The sequence below is a fragment of the Chiloscyllium punctatum genome, chromosome 38 (assembly GCF_047496795.1).
Source record: "Chiloscyllium punctatum isolate Juve2018m chromosome 38, sChiPun1.3, whole genome shotgun sequence".
Classification (NCBI taxonomy): domain Eukaryota; kingdom Metazoa; phylum Chordata; class Chondrichthyes; order Orectolobiformes; family Hemiscylliidae; genus Chiloscyllium; species Chiloscyllium punctatum.
Genome location: NC_092776.1, coordinates 5,653,059 through 5,668,273, shown reverse-complemented (window position 1 = coordinate 5,668,273; position 15,215 = coordinate 5,653,059). Strand labels below are relative to the sequence as shown.

The window sequence follows — 15,215 nt, the reverse complement described above, 5'->3', positions numbered from 1 at the left end:
GATCCAAGTTAATGTGTTTGTTGATTGAGTTCCTCTTGGAATGTCATGCTTCTCGGAGTTTTTGTGTGTCTCTCTGTTTGGCTTGTCCTAGAATGGATGTGTTGTCCCAGTCGAAATGGTATCCTTCATCATCTGTATGTAAGGATACTAGTGAGAGTGGGTCGTGTCTTTTTGTGGCTAGTTGATGTTCATGTATCCTGGTGTCTAGGTTAATGCCTGTTTGTCCAATGTAGTGTTTATTACAGTTTTGCAAGATATTTTGTAAATGACATTAGTTTTGCTTGTTGTCTGTATAGGGTCCTTCAAGTTCATTAGCTGCTGTTTTAGTTTGTTGGTGGGTTTGTGGGCTACCATGATGCCAAGAGGTCTGAGTAGTCTGGCAGTCATTTCTGAGCTGTCTTTGATGTAGGGGAGAGTGGCTAGGGTTTCTGGACATGTTTTGTCTGCTTGTTTGAGTTTGTTGCTGAGTAATCAGCAGACTGTGTTCGTTGGGTACCCGTTCTTTTTGAATACACTGTATAGGTGATTTTTCCTCTGCTCTGTGTAGTTCCTCTGTGCTGCAGTGTGTGATGGCTCGTTGAAATAATGTAGTCATGTAGCTTCATTTGTGGGTGTTTGGTAGATTGCTTCTATAGTTTAATATTTGATCTGTATGTGGTGTTTTCCTGTATATGCTGGTTTGAAGTTCCCCATTGGCTGTTCACTCTACTGCAACATCTAGGAATGGCAGTTTGTTGTTGTTCTCTTTAATGAATTTTACGCCAGTAAGGGTATTATTGGAGGTTTCCTCTAATTTGTTTCGTTTAGTGATGACAAAGGTGTTATCCATGTAGCGGACCCAAAGTTTGGGTTGGATGGTTGGCAGAGCTGTTTGTTCGAGTCTTTGCACTACTGTCTCTGCTAAGAACCCTGATATTGGAGACCCCGTGATTGTTCCTTTGGTTTGTCTGTAGGTGTTATTGTCGAAGGTTAAGTGGGTGGTAAGGCATAGGTCCACTAGCTTGACGAGATTGACCTTGCTGATGAAGTTGGTGTTTGGTGTATGTGTCTTTGCTTCTTTTAATAGTGTAGTTAGTGTTTCCTTGGCCAGGTTGATGCTGATGAATGTGAACAGGGCTGTTACATCAAAGGAGACCATTACTTCATCCTCTTCTATCTTGGTGTATTTGGTCTTCAGGAATTCTTGAGTGGAGTGGATGGAGTGGCGTGAGTCTTCTACTAAGTGTTTTATTCTTTGATGTCGCTCCTTGGCCAATCTGTAAGTTGGTGCTCCAGGTAGTGAGACAATGGATCTGAGGGAGGCTCCTGGTTTGTGAAATTTTGGTAACCTGTAGAAGTGTGATGTGTTGGATCCGTCTGGTTTCATTTTTTGGAAGTCAGTCTTATTTATTTCTCCAGATTTCTGAAGTTTTTTGATAGGGCTGTGATTTGGTTCTCTAGTTGTGGGGTCAGGTCTATTGGAACTTGTTGGTAAGTGTTTGTATCTCAAAGTAGTGCGTTCATTTTCTCAATGTAGTCTCTTTGATTTAAAATGACTGCCAAGTGTCCTTTGTCTGCAGGTAGGATAACGGTGGTTTAATCTTTTTTTTAAGTCTTTCTCGTGCTTTCCTTTCTTGTGTATTGAGTGTGTTTCCTTCCTTTTTCCTGCTTAATATCGGTGTGACTGGTTGTCTGGGTGTCCTGAGTTAGTTGTCTTTTAATGTTGTTTGTAATGCTGCTAAGAAACTTTTCTTGTTTGCATCCTGAAAGTTGTAATTTAATCCTTTTTACTAAGACGGATTTTTCAGTGTCTGTTAAGGGTCGGTCAGATGTTTTTTTTTATCCATGTTTCTGTGTTGTAAGTGTTGTTACTTTGTAAGTTTGTGTAGTTTTTTTTTCTGCAGGTCTAGTTTTTTTTTGGGTTTGTCATTCTCTAATGTCTATGGCTTGTCTGTCCATTCATGTTGTGTTAGTAAGTAAAACTTTTTGGCGTGAAATTTCCTGGTTGTATTTACGAAGTCTGTTGTGGGCATCATTAATCATTCCCCTAAGCATTCTGCGGCCGTTTTGCCCTGCTATTCTTTTGGCTAGTGGGGTGTTAAGGGGAGGTTTGTATTTAGGACATTTAGGTCGTAACTGTTTCCTTAGGCATTAGTACGGGAAGTACAGCTGTTCGCGGGTGGCGCTCTGTCAGATGGCGTTGGTTTCCCATTTTTGGGCCAGTTTTAGCGTATTGCGCCCATAGGTGTTAGCGAATTTTGAGAAGATTTGTAGCTTGGGCTGAGGTTCTGGATGTTGGAAATGACCATCGCAGGAAATGACATCACCAACCCAAGGAAACCCAAACACATAAATAGAAAGCGGGCCAAGCCACCAGTGCTTCATCCAGAGGCTCATTGATGATGTTATCATGTTACAAAATGTCTGAAAACGAACCTTCCAGTTTAGCAAGCAAATCTATGTCCAGAACCTCAACCTGAACTACAGATCTTCTCAAAACTTGCTAACTGTTCCATCACTTTAGGATTTTGGAAATAATTTCTAGGTAGATAGAGAAGAAGAGGTCCACCTGCTGAGGGAATTGAAAAGAAGGGGATCTAATCTTAAAACGATTGAGGATATTCAGGAGTGCATATAGGAAACAGTTCTTTACCACCCAAAAGGTGATAGATATGTGGTAAACTTTATCCCAAAGAACTGTAGATACCAGCTCAAAATCAGTTATGTTAAGAGTGCTTAATTCATTTTTGCTAGTATAGGGTTGTTAATGTTAGATACACAGATACCTTTAAGGGTAAACAAGAATAACTCCAAAGGTGACTGAAAGTAGGTGATGTCTTTGTATTTAAGAGTTGGTTTCAGCCCCAGTGGAAGGTTGAGTTCTGGACCGGAAAAGCATCCAGAAGGGAAAGGTGGAAACTGATGTGTGTTAAATTGCAAATTTACATAAAACCCTTGTAAATCTCTGAAAGATGTTTGCTGCTCAACAAGTGAATGTTAGGCTGCTAAAAAAGGGTATTGAAGGATATGAAGCCAAGATGGGCCAATTAAATTGGGATGTAGATCTACCATTGAATGGTAGCAAGTATGAACAACTGGATGGCCTTCCCCTATTTGTATAATTTATTTTTGGAAATTGGTCAGTATTGGGCACATTATACCTTTTTAGAACTACAGTATGTATACCATGGATTGTGTCATTCCCCCATGGGTGTTCAGTGTTCCTGGACAAGTTTCTGTTGTTCCTCTATTCCTGGATGATCAGCGAATTTTGGTACAAAGTAGTCTTAGTCATACTCATCCCTGCCTAAGGTAGACAAGCAGGAGGCTGGAAGAACACAGCACGCCAGGCAGCATCAAGAGGTGGAGAAGTCGATGTTTTGGGTGTAATCCTTCTTCAGTCAAGTGTAATCCTTCTCCATCCAAAAAGTTGACTTCACCTCCTGATGCTACCTGGCTTGCTTGTTCTTCCAGCCTCCTGCCTGCCTACCTTGGATTCCAGCATCTGCAGGTTTTTTTGTCTCTTCCCTGTCTTAGCCAAGCTGAGTAGATGGTACAGTATCTTGCCGAAGGCATTGGGCGTGTCGATCCTCCTGCTCCTTTGATGCTGTCTGACCTGCTATGCTTTTCCAGCAACACATTTTTAAGCTCTGATCTCCAGCATCTGCAGTCCTCACTTTCTCCCAATTTGATTTCAATCAGTTATTGAAAAAACAGTTTACAGGTATCTGCCTACCTCAGCATTGGAATAGACCCGATGCACTCTTCAAAGATTGAAGCACTAAAGGCGCATTTCCTTCACAGCTAGGCAAATTATCCTAGCCCTTCCCTACTTTTTTCTATATTTCATTTGCTTTGTGAGAATGCAGCATTCTACTGGAAACTTGCATGTTGAACTGAGGGCAAATGTGCTATGCATACTGCAATATCACTTCTGTCTGTAGTGGTGCAATGATAGGCAGTTTTCATATGATATGTCAAGTAACCATAAGTAGAAATCAGAAAGCAAAATACTGTAAATGTTTGAAACCTGAAATGAGAAGAAATATACTAGAATTACAGCAAGCAAGGTGAGAATGAAGGCAAGGATAACACTTCTGATTATTTTGATGAAAAGCTATTAAAAGGAAAATTTGGATATTATCACTAGATTAGTGAATCCTGTGCAATTTGCAGCATGGCCACTGATCACTCTGTGTTAGCCTGTTCACCGTAATAGTCTACCTATGTTGTGCCATTGCCAAGGCTTCAGGGTAAGAGATTCTAGTGATATATTCTAAAACAGCTCATTATGTTCTGGAAACACCAGTATTACAAGCAGATCCTGGGTGAGCTTTTCTAAATTATTACATTTCCAGGTATAATATGGCAAATTGTGAGATTCCCAGGTGAGGTGTGATGCACTGGCTCCCCAGCTTGATTCACCTGCTCCCTTGGCTGGTTGCAACAAGATTAACTTCATAAGAATCCCCTCCCCCGTGAAAACCTTTCTCCAAGATCAAATTAATTTAAAATGAGCCAGTTGAGTTAAAAAAAGTGATCTTGCTCTCCCTTGCATTTAGTAATTTGTAATACTATAACACATACATACCTTTTTTAAACTCATTTCTAATCTGTAAGTTTAAAAGTAGACAGATCAGTTCCTATGGGTTGTTTGTGAAAAGTAGATAACAGAAAGTTGATTGTACTAGATAGTTGAGCACTTGATTTTGGGTTTCCTGGCTTTGCTGGTGGATGGACATTCATTTGTCCTGATAGCTTGCTTCTGTAACTCAGTAGAGACATTCATCTGTAATACTGAATAGTTCTTCAACTGTGACCTTCAATACACCCTTATTTGTGAGTTTTGAGAAGATTTGTAGCTCAGGTTGAGGTTCTGGATGTGGGTTTGCTTGCTGAGCTGGAAGGTTCATTTTCAGACCTTTTGGCCCTATTCTAGTTGTGTGTTTACGGTTCCTAGAGTTGATGTCATTTCCTGTTTTTCAGGGGGTGGTAAACGGGATGCAAGTCAATGGTCAATGTGTTTGTTGATGCAGGTCCAGTTGGAATGCCATGCTTCTAGGAATTCTCATTTGTGTCTCTATTTGGCTTGTCCTAGAATGGATGTGTTCTCCCAGTTGAAGTGGTGTCTGTATCTATACAGTGTATTCAAAAAGAACGGGTACCCAGTCCACAGATTTCTCCGCAACATAACCAAACAAGTAGACAAAACACATCCAGAAACCTTACCACTCTTCCCTACATCAAAGACACCTTGGAAATGACTGCCAGACTACTCGGATCTCTTGGCATCATGGCAGCCCACAAACCCACCAACACACTAAACCAGCAGCTAATGAACTTGAAAGACAATATACAGACAACAAGCAAAACTACTGTCATTTACAAAATACCATGCAATGACTGTAACAAACACCACATTGGACAAACAGGCAGAAAACTATCCACCAGGATACATGAACATCAACTAGCCACAAAAAGACCTGACCCTCTCAATAGTATCCTTACATACAGATGAGGAAGGCCACCACTTTGACTGGGGCGACACATTCATCCTAGGACAAGCCAAACACACAGCCAGACATACAAGAATTCCTAGAAACATGACATTCCAACTGGAACTCCATCAACAAACACATTGACTTGGATCCCATTTATGACCCCTTGAGACAAAGAATAGGAAACGACATCACAGAAAATAATGTCACAACAGCAAATGACATTACCAACTCAAGGAAGCCCAGTAAATAGACTTCCTATAAATAGGAAGTGGACCGTACAACCATTGCTTCATCCGGAGGCTCACTGATGATGTTACCTAGCATGGTGATGAAGCATCTGAAAACAAACCTTCCAGCTCAGCGAGGAAGTCTACATCTAGAATACACCCTTTGTGCTTGATTCTATTCTTGTACACATGAGCACATCAGCTTACTAGTACATCACCTCCCACTAGCGCACATACAATATAGTTAAATTTACATTCATGTGCATTCTTGAAAAAGTGAAGATTTCAAACATGTCTTCTACCCACATTGCTGTTTGTTCTCCCATCTTGTTTGCAGTCTGAGGTAATTCCGAGGACATTACTTTTCAGTTTGTGGTGCATTTAAGTCCATCCTTTTAAAGTTTCCTTAGCATCTCATCAGGTGTAATGTTTCAGGGTCTTTGTCTCCTTGAATTTATGTCCACAGTCATTTGTTTGGCTGCTGTAATTCCTGCTTTAAACCATGGAATTAAAGTTTCAATAGATGATTTGGTATTATTATCCATGATTACATTCGGGGACATTCATTGTTGAAACTGAACTTGTTCCTGGGAAACCATTTACTCTGAGAGACTTATTCACGTGGCCTGTTCCCAAAAAGCCTGGTTCAGTTTCCTCCAGTTGCCTCAGGCCTCCCCACCACATCCTAGTGGGGGAATTCTGTACTGATTATTGATTGTGGCAGAGGAGAAATTTGAGAGAATGAATCAATCTGATTATCGCAGTGAAGCATTCTGCTGATTCCACTTGGCTGAAGCCCAAGACCTACTTGCCCAAGGCTCATTTAGCAGGTTTTATTTCATGAGATGGGATTAAAACATGAAGAGGGAAGAAGGAAACTTTGTCACTGTCAATTTATATTGTATGCTTTTTCTTACATTTCATAGCTCCATGAAGGTCTCCCACCTGGAACCAGAACTTCAAGATAGGATTTTGCCAAGTAACCCTGGCATTGATGTAGTTTACTTCAACAAGGGTTTATAGACAATTCTAACCAAAGCAAATGGCCAAGATAGTTAACAATCCAACTCCGCAGCGGCAGCAACGGTAACCTTCTCAAGTTGTATGTGATAACTGTCCTGGAATTTACCCATTTCACAGAAACTGCTTTTTTTTCGTCTTGGAAGACCAGATGGGTGGTGGGGAAATTGCCTTGTATAGGCTGAGGAGATAATTACACCAAAACCGGAAAAAGAACATGATTTGGACATGGAAAAAATGGAGCTGGGAAGGCAGGCACAACAGGGCAGGCTGCATCGGATGAGCAGGAAAGTTGACGTTTCAAGTCCGGATCCTTCTTCAGGATGTTTCCCCTGGGTCACACCCTGAAATGTCGATTTTTTTTTTTTTTTCCTGCTCCTCCGATGCTGCCTGACCTGTGCCTTTCCAGCTCCACAGTTTGTCAATTCTGACTTCCAGCATCTGCAGTCCCTACTATCACCATGATTTGGACATTTAATTTCATCAATTCTCCTCTTTTTCAGATTCAGTATGACTTGTACAGGTTTTGCACACTGGAGCATTTTGTTGGTGCATGGTGAAGTAGAATCTAAAGTATGGATTAGTTGTCCAGAAACCAAGAATTTTTTGTGTGATCCTCTGGGTTTCAAAACAGAATTGATCAGATTTTATAATTCCAGTTATTTAGAGGGAAATAAAACGTCAATTCCACACCATGCATTAATGGCGTTGCTGAATACGCATCTTCCTACCTCTACAACCTCTCAGGGAATCCATGATTCTCCTAAACCAACCCATGATCACAAGAATCAAGTTTAGAAACACTCAACTTCCATCTGCCTTCCACACCAGAGAGCTGTTCATGACTTAATTTTCTTGCACTCAAATGCTTTCTGTTGTTCAGTGTCCCTTTGGTAGTTTGTGGTCGATAAACATCAATTATAATGTTGCTCTATTTCGGAGGGTGCTTACTTGCCTGCTACTCTGGTCTGAAACAGCTTTACATGGGAGTTATCTGCCATACTAGAGAAGAAGGTTAAAACTAAAACTGTGCCCCTCTGCATCTGCTTTTAGTTTGCTTCTTAATCTATTCCAATAGGAACCCACGTGGAACATTTGTTTCATTCTGTTCTAAGTTGTGAATTCACATCCAACTACCTATCCTATTTTAAATACCTAAAATAAGGTTTGACTGGCAATATAAAAGGCTCATTTTGGTGTTCCTTCAAATTAGAAGCTTATGTTGAAACATACTGATTTGTTAAATGTTTTAAGATTCATTAAACGTGAAGATGTTTTGCAGATGACGTGATGAGGTGTTCAGCTTGCATGCTTGAAAGTGCATCACCTACCTTTTTTAAACATGTCGCAGTCGTCAGGCAAGATTTATTTAACCTTGATGTCTGTAATGAGAGCCTTGCACTTCCATGTAAAAAATCTCAAATCAAAATGACTCTTGTAATTTTGTTAAAAACTTATTCTGGAATTATGGCAAACACTGTATTTTTGTCTTGGCCCTTAGTTTTGTAACTCATAAGTTTAACATATGAAAGAGTGACTGACCTAATGCTGGCATAAACTCTGGTAATGAAGAAGACATGGATGCCACAGACAGTAGTGAATCAATTAATTCACACTGATATAAGTGATATTCCAGTCATCTGCTTGTGACATTATCACATTGTTTTTCAAAACCAAGTACACCACACTTCATTTTCAAAAGCACAAGAAAATGTTAGCTGTTCTCCTTTTGTGGCAATGGAAATGTTTTCAGATGTTCTGTTTCTTCAAATTGTGCTTTCACTTTCATTGGAGTAGCAAAAGACACAGCAGTACTCTTGTCCTTGTTATTGATGCCTTGTAAGCACTGAATCTCAAGGCGGGATATCTTTCATCAGTAAGATGTTTGCAATTATGAAGAAACTTTTAAAAGCTTTATGCAAAAGTAATGATTTCTGTATTAAATATGAGATTAAGTGAAAGCTGATCATTAGCAGTTATCATGTCTTCAGAATATGCCAAAGTTATTTTAAGTGCTGTGAATCACTGCTGAAAATACAGAAATCAAACTGTGCACAGCATAGTCCCATGAATAGTAAAAATGGTCAATAATTTAAACTTCATAAACATGTAATAGAATTTATAATTGGCCTATCAAATTGGAGATGGTATTAGGTGGAGATAATTTGAGTCTTGAAGACCAAGGTAATGTAAAAATCCTTTATTAAAAGCCTAAAATTCAAAAACCTTGCAGGATATGTTTCCAACAAAGTTTTGGTAACTTTTTTACATTTTGTTTAAAATGATTATTCTCCAGTCTAACAATGCAAATTGCAAATCTGAACAGTGGCTAATTGAATGAATATATTTTCTTCCACTAAGACAGGAGTAGCTACCAGAGAGTCATTGGGTTCAGGGTAAGGTGAATTTTGTTCCTGCTGTTCTTGAATTTCATGTATGTCAGGGGTGTGAAGAAATACCACCATGGAGTAAGTATCCTATCAAGAAACAAGTTAGAGCATATTGAGAACAATATATTTTCAGACATGCTGAAAATCAAATGGACATATATAGGGTCCCAAACTTCAGATGAGAATAGGTGACCTCTGTACAGTGCACATCCTGACTCGGATACTAGGTCTTGTTAAAGTTTCTGTCTGTATCCAAGTGCATACCAACTAAGTTATCTAGAAGTGCTTCTGAAAATTCTACACTTGCTAGTTTCATGAAAAAAATGTATTGTTTAAAATTAGTCATTTGGATAATGAATGTGAATGACTGAGAGACACTTGCATTATTGGCTGTTTAGTATAGTTACCTATATAGTATAGTTAATATGAGGAAATGGTAAAAATCACTTGTGAAAGTTAGGAAATCATTCTTAAGAATATTGTAGATGATATCAGTTGTATTGTAACCAGACATTTACTCCAGTTATGATTTAGGATGCTCATGAAAGGATGTGTGCCTGAAGCTGGCTACTTCATAATAAGTTTATATCCTGCGCATTAAAACTCACCTCTAATTTCAGTCTATAACTTTAAAGGCTTTGAGTAAAATAAAGTGAAATCCAACTGAGAACAGCAGCAGTGGCAGAAGCAACAGCCTGAGATGACAGATAATGCATTTTTTTTGAACCACAGTTAAGATATCTGAAGACTTAGTTATATATTTATTTAATTAATTCATGGGATGAGGATGTCACTGGCTGGGCCAGCATTTATTGCCCATCCCTAATTGCCCAGAGGGCAGTTAAGAGTCAACCACATTGCTGAGAGTCTGGAGTTGCATGTAGGCCAGACCAGGTAAGGATGGCAGTTACCTTCCCTAAGGGCATTAGTGGACCAGTTGGATTTTTCTGACAATTGACAATGAATTCATGGACTCTTGATTCTAGATTTTTATTGAATTCAAATTCCAACTCCAACATCAGCGGTGAGTGATTCAAGCCCAGATCCCCAGAACATTACCTGGGTCTCTAGATTAACAGGCCAGTGATAATACCATTAGGTCATTGCCTTTCCTAAACATCTCCTAAATATATTTTGAACTGTAAATTGTCTAAAATATTAATTTATCATACTCTGTATCAGGGTGTTCTCCAGAATTTTTTTTAATACACTCCAATCTAATAAAGTCACTTCTGTTTTGAGTTTATGTAAGACTAAGCATTAAGAACTAATGAATAAAGTGGCTATCTAGAGTTTATTCTGAAGCTTTTTCTGACATAGGGAACATTAACCTGCCTGCATTCTAGGCTGGTAGGTTCTGAATCTGCTCAATCTGAATCTACAAAACTCAAACTGCTGACTAAAGAAGGTGCCCCTCTCCATTTTGGAAATCTGTTTTTTGCATAGCCCAGGCTGATGTGAGAATCCTTTCTTTCTCTCTCTCTCTCAATGAATGATGTTCAGCTGTGGTGAGGATTTGGAGGCCACACCCTTTCCTTTATCCCTCTCCACTTCTCACCAAAGAGAACTACCAGTGGGTAGCATTTCCCTCCCCCTAAAGGACCAAGATTAAGCAAGTTGCTTAACCTTTAAGCCTATTTCTTAGTACAAGCATTGCAATGCCAAGGAATATTAATTCCACTTTAAACATTATTTGTTAAATGTGTGCAAGTTCCTCTGAAAATACAGCTGAAAAATCTATAAAGACTTTGGAGGTTTTAAGGTTACAGCTTTAAGTTAATAAAAATGCAAATAAAATTGCAGCTGATCAAAGGGGAAAGCAATATCTGCTAATATTGAATATTGATTTATATTAAGCAGTTAGAAGTATTCAAGTGTCAGCTCAGGATGGCTGTCACTCCAATTTTTGATTTCCACTGAGACCTTCCTTGTCTCTATTAAGGATGGTTTAAGATACTGAGCGCTTCCATTGCAGATCCTTATTTATAATTGATGAAAAGTTCCAAGGCCTGCAGGCCAGTGTGTGCAAATCTCAGCACAGAGCTCTTTATCCTGAATTATTTTATAAGAATTTGAATGAAAACAAAAAAAAATTCCCAGAAGGAAGTTTAACACTGTGTAGACAATCAGGAGAATGTTAATTCTCCCTCTGTAAATATTTTTATTAGTTATATTTAACATTTAATGTAAAACTTGTTAGAAATAAATGTCAAAGACATACTGCTGTATTATGATAACCACTGAATGGAGCACTGGTGTTTGGAGCAGCTTGGAGATCAGTTCAAGTGCAACATATACTTGAGTGCTTTATTATTTGTGGATTAGATTTTCCTACAACTTTTTTTATTTAATTCTTTTCCAACTCATTGTGCAAGCGATGACACAAACAATTCATATCATGCTAATTGCTTTACAACTGTTCCAAAAGGGAGATTAACTCAGTAACTCCTGAACTGGAATTTTAAAAAAATATAATGCAAGACCCTCTAACTGCCATGAAGCAGAAACTACGTTTTGTGGTGACTGTTTCAGGATGGATAAGGAGTGTTGTTTTGCCATAACATTTTTGTCATGAGCTTGACCTTACACTCCAAAGGTTAAACTCACTGGCATAAGTTCCATTTTTCAGCATCTATCCAAAATAGAATCATGCAGTGCTATCATGGTTGGCAATTATTGCTTATCCCTCGTTGCCTTGAGTGAACTTTCTAAGCCATACTAGAAGAGCAGTTAAGAATTTGAGATTGATACTTATGAGAAAATACCTGGTGTATTCCATTATTTCAGGCTTTATTGAATCTCTGAACTGTTGTGTTGGATAATGAAATCTGCTCTCCATAATAGAGTTGATGAAGAATTTATGTTAGTGGACTTACAACGGCATACTCTGGTTGACTAGTGATACAAAATTATAACTGATCAAATAGAAATGTAAAATCTATTCCTCTTGAATATTCATTGTATTTAAGAGGTGTTAGAACTATTCAAATAGGAGTTAGCAAAAACACCAATGGCTCAAGGACAGTTCTCCCATTGATTCTTACACAGTTTCATTTTGGAAAGTCCTGGGTTTTCCACTAAGCATGTTCTTCCATTTGGGTAGATAGTTTTCTGGAATTATGGCAGAAACCTCTGACATCCACCAGTCAACTCAGGAAGGGTCACTTGACCTGAAACATCAACTCTGATTTCTCTCCACAGGTGCAGCCAGACCTGCTGAGCTTTTCCAGCAATTTCTATTTTTGTTTCTGATCTACAGCATCCAGAGTTCTTCGGGTTTTTATTTAACAATATCACATATTCCTGCTTTAACTTAAATGATTCATTGTGTTGCTGTGGTGTGTCTACTTTGATTTGAGTTTGTTGGTGGTATCCTGTCATTCAATTCGTACAAGTATGTGTGATAGAGACTTTGATGTAATTATATATGTAACATTGTGGTGGTGTTTTCTGAATGTATAGGAAATAAATTCTATTTTAAAACTGGTGCTTGTGACTGTTCTGTTATTCCTGCTTGCCTAAGGATGTTCAGGAGTACAATCTCAAATGTTGTAGCAGCCCTTCTAGTGGGAATTCTTTGAATATACAAGTGTCTGAAGCATTGGATGGCATGTGCAGACAAAGTAGACTTGAGGCAACGTGCTCTGCTGGAGTTTGACTGCTTCACCAATTCTTTGTTTCCGTACTAGATACGAAATAGATATGGGCGGCACGGTGGCACAGTGGTTAGCACTGCTGCCTCACAGCGCCAGAGACCTGGGTTCAATTCCCACCTCAGGCAACTGTCTGTGTGGAGTTTGCACATTCTCCCCGTGTCTGCGTGGGTTTCCTCCGGGTGCTCTGGTTTCCTCCCACAGTCCAAAGATGTGCAGGTCAGGTGAATTGGCCAATCTAAATTGCCCGTAGTGTTAGGTAAGGGGTAAATGTAGGGGTATGGGTGGGTTGCGCTTCGGCGGGGCGGTGTGGACTTGTTGGGCCGAAGGGCCTGTTTCCACTCTGTAAGTAATCTAATCTAATCTAATTGAAATGGGACTTTGTGCTTCAGAAGCAACACATTAGGAACTCTACGCTGTCACCCAGATTCAGAAGCTGGTATTTTAGTGTTGGATTCAGTTGACGAATTAGTGATTTTTCTCAACCATTGTTGGAACTCACCTGGCATTTTAGGGAAGATTGCTGCCCAGTTTTCTTTGGGTAACAAAGTACTGATGCCTCTGCTTGCTAGTGCACTAGTCAGTACTGGAATGTTATTTTGAAATGCTATGACCTCTCAGAGCATTGAGATGAAACGGTTCAGGCAGAATGAGTAGTTGGAAATGCCTGCAGTAAGGACTCTGGCTCATGCCTAAGCAGCACATAGCAAAACAAGGTTGAATGTAAATTCCACTATTATCGTGTTCCACAGACAAAGTAAACAGGGGATGTGAAGGGTGACATTGAGATTACCTCATTGACACCTTTTTTATGTTCCAAGTGTACTGAATCTTCCCTTGTGTATTTAATACTACCATCTAGATTAAGCTTTTTGGCCGTTTGTTTCTGATGTTGCATCACATGCTACAGCCACTTCTGTCAAATTCGTACTTCTCTATGGTCCAGTTTAAGAGTTGCAATGAAGAAGCAAGTTGCGCTGCGCTCTCCTTACAGGAATATTGTGTTGATGGGCTGGTGTTGGAAAGTTGGTTTCTGTTTAACTTTAAGCCAAAAAGATTGAGCAATGGTGCAAGTTCTATAGATATATCCAGGGAAAAGAAAGTGGGTAATAAACTTAGGCTTACTGATCTGTCATTGTTGGGATGTTTTTATCCATTTGCTCAACACAGGCTTTTGCTAAAATTTATCCGATTGGTTACATTCTTGTGGTGCATAGGCTTGTATGCCATATCTAGAATAATGAAAAATCTATTGGAGTGACTCATCAAAAGTATGCTTATGATCTGAATGAACCTGGGTAGGTTCATGGCTATCACTTCAAGAAAGAAGATTGTTCTACAGCTGGAGTTTTATCCTCCAGGAGCAGGTTGGTGTTGGGGATTTAAATTGGGTGGCATGGTGTGGAAGTAGGCTAATTAATGGACACTGAATGGCTTTCGCCCACCACTGCTGGTATTCTCTGATGGTCTTGTGGGTTATTGAGTGAGTGTCCTTCCTTCATGGGTGCCTTTTTGAACCATCATGTGCAATCGTCCATAGAGATGAGGAAGAATTACTTATCTCAAAGGGTCATGGAATCCATCATCCCAGAGTGTAGTGGACACCAGAGCACAATACATCTGAGGGGATGGACAGCTTTTCAATTAGTTATGGGTTAAGGCATTCTGGGGAGTGGGAAGGAATCATATCAAATGGTGGAGCAGGCTTGAAATGCCTACCCTTCTGAATTCTAATCTCCAGTGAAAACTTCCCCACTTACCTTGTTAACTGGCTACAGCGATGATTGTTCCTGCAGAGTGGTTACATTCCCTGGAGATGCTCCCCCAAACATGTGGGGGTGGAATCCTGGCTTGAGCTAATCATTCATCAAGAAATATTACCCCTAGAATGAGGGTTATCTCACTGTGAGTTCTATGGATGGCACTCATTTAATGGCAAAATAGCATCTAGGAAGATAATTTAATTTTAAGTTGCCTTGTAAGTATCCTGAGTTTCTCAATGGGCATCCATTCAGAGGAAAAGTCACCACAGCCGTACCAGACTGTAGGGCTGCTCTCTAATTAGAGAAAGTGGTAGTTTAACCTGAGGGGGTCACCACACTTCAGCTGAGGGGAAAAGGTTGAGAACATAACCTCAGCCGATGCAGGAATTGAATCCACACTGTTGGCATGACTATCATAATCTTACCATCCAGTCAACTGATAACTGAAATCCCCACATCCCACTAATACCTCAAGAAATGAAACAATACAGGCTATGAATTGACTTTTTTTTAAAAACAATCTGGACAATACTTACATGGTTGAAAGTATGCCAGACAAATATTTAAGGCAGTCACAAAACAATGAGCTGCCTGATCATCAAAATTTAACTTGCGTTCACGCTGCCAGTATCTGCATTCAGATGTTTGGGTCCTGTGGTTCTTTTATTAGTAATAGTTGTAC

The 15,215-nt window shown here is 39.5% G+C and overlaps 1 protein-coding gene across 2 annotated transcripts in view; it reads left to right on the top strand.

The window, feature by feature from the left end:
- The window catches only part of sfxn3 (sideroflexin 3), a 61,841-nt gene extending 49,238 nt beyond the window's left edge, over positions 1-12,603 (top strand). For both annotated transcript variants that reach the window (XM_072557070.1, XM_072557071.1), the window contains exon 11: positions 6,634-12,603. In XM_072557070.1, coding sequence (XP_072413171.1) covers positions 6,634-6,730 — 97 coding nt within the window. In that variant the 3' untranslated portion in view covers positions 6,731-12,603. The remainder of the gene's footprint in view (positions 1-6,633) is intronic.
- The last annotated feature ends 2,612 nt before the right edge of the window (positions 12,604-15,215 follow it).